This window comes from Pterocles gutturalis, unplaced genomic scaffold, assembly GCF_000699245.1.
Source record: "Pterocles gutturalis isolate BGI_N339 unplaced genomic scaffold, ASM69924v1 scaffold49251, whole genome shotgun sequence".
Classification (NCBI taxonomy): Eukaryota; Metazoa; Chordata; class Aves; order Pterocliformes; family Pteroclidae; genus Pterocles; species Pterocles gutturalis.
In genome coordinates this window covers 1-5,386 of record NW_010104808.1, presented here as the reverse complement: position 1 = coordinate 5,386, position 5,386 = coordinate 1, and the positions used below count along the sequence as shown (strand labels likewise).

The following is a 5,386-nucleotide window of genomic DNA, read 5'->3' as shown; positions in this document are numbered from 1 at the left end:
ATAATAGTAATATATACAAATATGCCAATGAGTGACAGACAGTGATACTTCTCACCACCCAAGGACCAAGGCTCAGCCCGTTCCCAGCTAATGAGCCCGGAGCAGGGTTAGGCCGTGCGTGGGATGGAACAGACCATTGGCCAGTTTGGTCTCAGTCCTAGCCCTGAGGTAGAATCCTGGGCTGGGAACTAGGGCTGTGCTCCCTCCCAGCTTCTCCTGTCCCTGCAGACACGGGCACAGCAGAGAAGCTCTAAAGTCCTTGACTGTCCTGGCAGCAGCTCTGCCCATCAGTGTGTGATCAGCTTCTCCTCAGCACAAACCCAAACCAGCCTCACACCAGCTACTGGGAAGAAGTTAACTCTGTCCCAGCCGACAGCCGGACAGGAGGGATGGGATGTGCTGCCAGGCATTTTGGGGTGGTAGGTGCTGCTGCCTGGCAGCCCCAGGGGCTCAGGTTCAGTCTCTTACACTGAAGGCCAAGTGCAGGCTTCCAACCACACACCAACAGCTGATGGACGGGGAACACAAAGAGTAAGAACTAGAAGAGTGTGTGGGACGCTGTCCCCATTGGGCACCGCAAGCACCACACACTGGCACCCGCACATTCAGCTGATGTGGGGAGCAGCCCCCCCGTCCACCGGCAGCTGCTGCTGCAGCTCTGCTGACACTGCTTATGGGCATTGGGGGTGGTGTAAAGGTTCTTAATGGGAAGGAGAAATGAAAACACATAAGCAAGTAAGATAGTAATTTAACTCTTAAGACCTTCCAGTCCTTCCACTCATGGTTAGACAGAGTTGTTTACCATGAGGTGGTGTTTGGTTTTTGGGGTTTTTTTTATCAACAATGGCTTGAGGTAACATATTGACTTAGATGCATGAAAAATGCTTCCTGCTGTGAAATATGTCACTGCTCTTTGTGCAGGACACAGTCAAATCCCAGATACCTTTCCAGGAGGAACACCACAGCTAGTGAACTTCGCACATCAGTATGTGAAGATTTTATTTTAGATTTTTAGATCAGGTGCAAAGGATTAGCTATAGTTTCAACTAGTTTAAAGTTGTTAGGACATGGTGCACCTGGGAAGTGTTTCTCCATTGGGGAATCACTTCCCATCTTGTGTTTCCCAATCCTTTTCCATGGGAAGGAATTTTCCTCACCAGGGAGCTCTGCAGTTCTAACTCCACCGTACTTACTGTTTAATCAAGGTGAAAGAAATACCTTAAAGCTCTCCTCCCTGTCCCGGAACAAGTGTAGATGCAAGACTCAGAGCAAGCATCTGCAAAGAAGTAAAACTGAATTCCTGTCAGTTTTTACTTGATCCCAGGGCTCCATCAGCTTTTATTTTCTATTCTTGGGGATATTTCCAGCATTGTACTGCTGAGGTAGAATGTGTCACCCTTGACAAGGTCCTTAAATAAGATTTAAGCAGAGTTGTCTTCTCTATGCACATTCATCCTGGTGCCTCTGCTTGAAATCTGGCATTTGCCTCTCTTGTCCACACAGCTCCTTAATATCACAAAATAAAGATTTTTCTTGTGCATTGTGATGCTGAGGTATTTCCACTTATTTCACTGCATCTGGTAGCACGTAGCCTTTTCCAGAAGAAACTCCAGCTTTCAAGGCTGCTGGCCAGCTTCGGGTCTCATAGTAAGTTGATAAAACATCAAAGACTGTCAGGAACAGAGAGACATACCATGCTGTGATACTGGTATCAGCAGCAAGCTGTGTAACACGCACCCCACTGGCTGCAAAACATTGGGAGACAGTAACAGCTGATGCCAGAGAAGGTTAGCACGGGGCTTGCATTCCCTCTCACTTACAATCTGATGAGCAAGTGCCTGAGGCAGACAACTGTTTTGAAGATGACTTTCGGGAGCTCTGTCTAGGAAAAGCAGAGGCTATGTCAACTAAAGCACGGTGCCCCAGTCACCTGCACTGCCCGGCTGTGCTGCTGACAGTGCACCCATGGCAGTCACACCTCCGTGCTCCCACCACCACCGCTCCATGTCTGCACTGGGGCTTCTTTGGCAGCTGTGCTGGCCTGCAGAGCCCTCCGCCACCTCCTCTGCCTTGTGCTGATGGAGATGGTAACAAAGTCCTCATGCCAGAAGTAACAACTTACTAGAGCTGGCCTGGGACATGAGTCCCTCCAGTGTCCGAGCAGAGGACATTCACATTGCAAAGCCACCAACTGCCAGCAGAGCTGGAGGAGCATGACCACACCCACTGATGTGATCAGGTGGCCCAGCCCATGGTCACCATACGGAGCCACCATAGTGTCACAGCACATGAACACCCCACCTGAGTGTTGTGAGCCTCGCCTTGACCGACCCTGACACAGGCCTGCCGATGTCCGTCCTCCCTGGCCTGGGACCTTGTGTGACTGGCAGCGGCAGGAGCCTCCTCATCTCCCCACTCTCGCTGTTCCCTGCTCTGTACAAAGCAGGGGTGACCCATGTCCTTCTCCCCCAAGACCGGGCTGATGCAGAGGAGCACCAGACCTTTAAAATGGGGGCAGTGGGGATGACACCATGAGAGAAAACCCTGGTCCCAGTGCTTCCCCCCACACTCAGCACTGGCCTTCCATTCTGCCAACACTGCTGCTACAGCATGTGTCCAGCCCAGACGAGACAGGACAGGCCTCAGCCTCTCACCTTGGTTAACTGCCAGAGTCTCTGAGTGGTAGTTCTTGGTGTTGATGGATTTCACCATGTACTCGCGAATGGGGAGGCGAGCTGTTTGCAAGGACTGCCCTTGAGCTCTCTGCAAAGTCAGCTTCTGCAAGGGAAATGAGAACACAGTGCCTGACGTGCAAAAACCCGCACATCACAGCACGCACGTCATTTTGGGTACAAAGGTGAAAACTGTCCTGGGGCTCATTTCACCTAGACTGCTGCAGTCTCTCTCAGCCTGGTGCTGGACCCAGGTAGAACCCTGATGAAAAACGGAATGTGGCACAACAGTAGTGTCTCCAATCGAGGCTGCAGCAGCACTGGGTGCTCCCAATGGGATGTCCCTGCTTTTGTAAGATAACGGGGCAGGCAGCACCTTCATGTTCCAACAGGCTACTACCCACCTTGTGAATAGTTTCATCCACCAGGCCTCCAAGGACGTACACTTTATTTGGATCAATATCTTCAAGGACTAGAAAGAAAATAAGCACTTGCTCACCACCATACAATGTAAAATCCTGCCCTATGCCATTCTCCAAGCAAGACCCTGCTTCCATGAGAAAGCTGGGGCCAGAGTCGCCTTCACCCTGGAGCCTCGGAATGTGCAGGAGGATGAGGCTTCAGAGACAGAAGCATCTGCCCAAACCTGCAGACAGACTGAAAGGGGGAGATCAGATGCAGGCTGAAAGCACAGAATGCCACAGTCACCACACACTGCTGCCTTTAGCCACTGTCCGTTCTGAGATGGGGCTGATCTTGTCCCTCTGATCCAGTCTGCTCCACAGATGCCTCCCCACTGTCAAGGTCACCTGCTAAAACCTTCCCCCGCTCTTACCAGATTCTTTATCAGAGTTGGGCACTTGCGTAAAACAAGAAAAGGATCTACACCCCAGGAACATGTGGCCAGTTAGAAATGGAGCAAGAGGAAACAATAAACACAGCAGCAAATTAAGCAATAAAGGGAACGCTGCAGCTGCTGCATTTTTTCAGAGAAAGGTGTCATTTAGACTGTATCCAAAACTGCCACACCCTCTTCACTTTGCCACTTCACAGAATCCCAGACTGGTTTGGGTTGGAAGGGACCCTAGAGCCCATCCAGTTCCATCCCCCTGCCATAGGCAGGGACACCTCCCACTAGCCCAGGTTGCTCAAAGCCTCATCCAGCCTGGCCTTGAACCTCTCCAGGGATGGGGCATCCACAACTTCTCTGGGCAACCTGTTTTGTAGTATTGCAAACTGCAGGGGGTCTACATACAGGTTTTAAGTTAAGTCTGTTGCAGATCACATGCAGCCCTGAGTTGAAACCTCATTCCCTGACAAAATAGATTGAGACAGGAGTATTTAACATCTGCGTAGGCAGTACTTCTCATGCAGTTTGAGACAGTAAATGCTTGGAATTTAATTACCTGAAGTATGAAATAGTCTCAACAAGAAAATCTTAAAAATCAGCCTTTTGCTCTAGTTCCCCTGTGCCTAAAACATGTGAAATATTTACCATTCTCAGAGTCAGGAGTGAGATAAACAATTGCATCTAAAGGAAAAAGGTCCAGGTAACTTTCATGAGTTGTATCCATCTGAAAAATGGAAGATAGGGAGGGAAGAAGCCCATTAGCTCAAAGTCTATCTGCCAGAGCAAAACCCACTCTCAGACACAGAAATATACCGGCACTGACACTACCACCTTAGCTGTTTAAATTCTTACAGATAGAGTAGGTTTCTTTTATATTGGAAGATGTTTCTACATAAGGACTGAAAAATACGTATCTCAAAATCCATTAAATTCTCTTCTCATCAAAATCCCTAGATGTGGTTTGAGGAAGGCAGATCAGCCACAATTACCTAATTTTAAATGAGATGCTAATTCTTGACAGATTCAGCAATCTCACTTCAGGTGGTTTTCTCCCCTCACTGTTACCAGGCACAGCCCCACACGTGCCGTAGGACGCACAGCTCGGTGTCACTGCCATAACCCGTATGCGTGGGTCTCATGTTGAGCCAGATCGAGCCCAGTACAAAAGCTCAGGACAAGCACGCGTGACCTGCCCAAAGCCTGTCCAAGCGCGTGTGTCTGCGTGTCCCCTGTATTGCAGGCTTCTTCGTACAAGTAGCATCTAGAGAAGGGACTTTCTTCCTGCAGGCAGGAGGGACATGAGCTCTAACCTGCAGGCATTGCACACCACCCCTGTTATCTGTCAGTTCTCATCTCCTGCCAAAGGGCCAGGAAGATCTTAACCTCCATCACTGAGCTGCACTCCCCACACTCGCAGCCCATCTCAGACCATCTGGTGTCAACATCAAGGGCCAGTGCTGTGGCTGCATGGTGCTGTCAGAGACCCTTACCAAATAATTGGAGAAGCCGTCGTTCATGCGGAAACACTCCTCATAGATCAACGAGCCCACCACGAACTCCGTCAGACAGAGCCAGAACCCCGTCAGACAGAGCCAGAACGGCTTCTCAGCCCGCCTGTTTGCCCCGTAGAGTCTTCTGATCTGGGAAGCGAGGCGGCTGGTTTCCTTCCAACAGATAACAGGTACAATGACCCATGGATCCAGGGCAGGGGGTGACACAGTTCCATTGAGGGCCTGCAGACATCCCTGATGCCATGTCACGGCTCGTCCCCGAGGCTCTGAAGGGCTGTTCCTGGGGAGCGCAGCTCAGCTGCCCCTGGGTCTCCAGGAATCCCAGAGCCAGGTGTGTGGCCTCCAGCGCTGGG

General features: G+C 50.5%; 1 protein-coding gene across 1 annotated transcript; it reads right to left on the bottom strand.

Annotated features, from left to right (window-relative positions):
- Window positions 1–1,563: 1,563 nt before the first annotated feature.
- Window positions 1,564–5,186, bottom strand: TRMT10B (tRNA methyltransferase 10 homolog B (S. cerevisiae); the record flags this gene model as incomplete). Its single annotated transcript, XM_010087163.1, has 5 exons — window positions 1,564–1,670; window positions 2,655–2,778; window positions 3,077–3,144; window positions 4,168–4,246; window positions 5,013–5,186. Coding segments are annotated over 5 exons (552 nt in total), but the record flags the coding sequence as incomplete, so codon positions are not given.
- Between the last annotated feature and the right edge of the window lie 200 nt (window positions 5,187–5,386).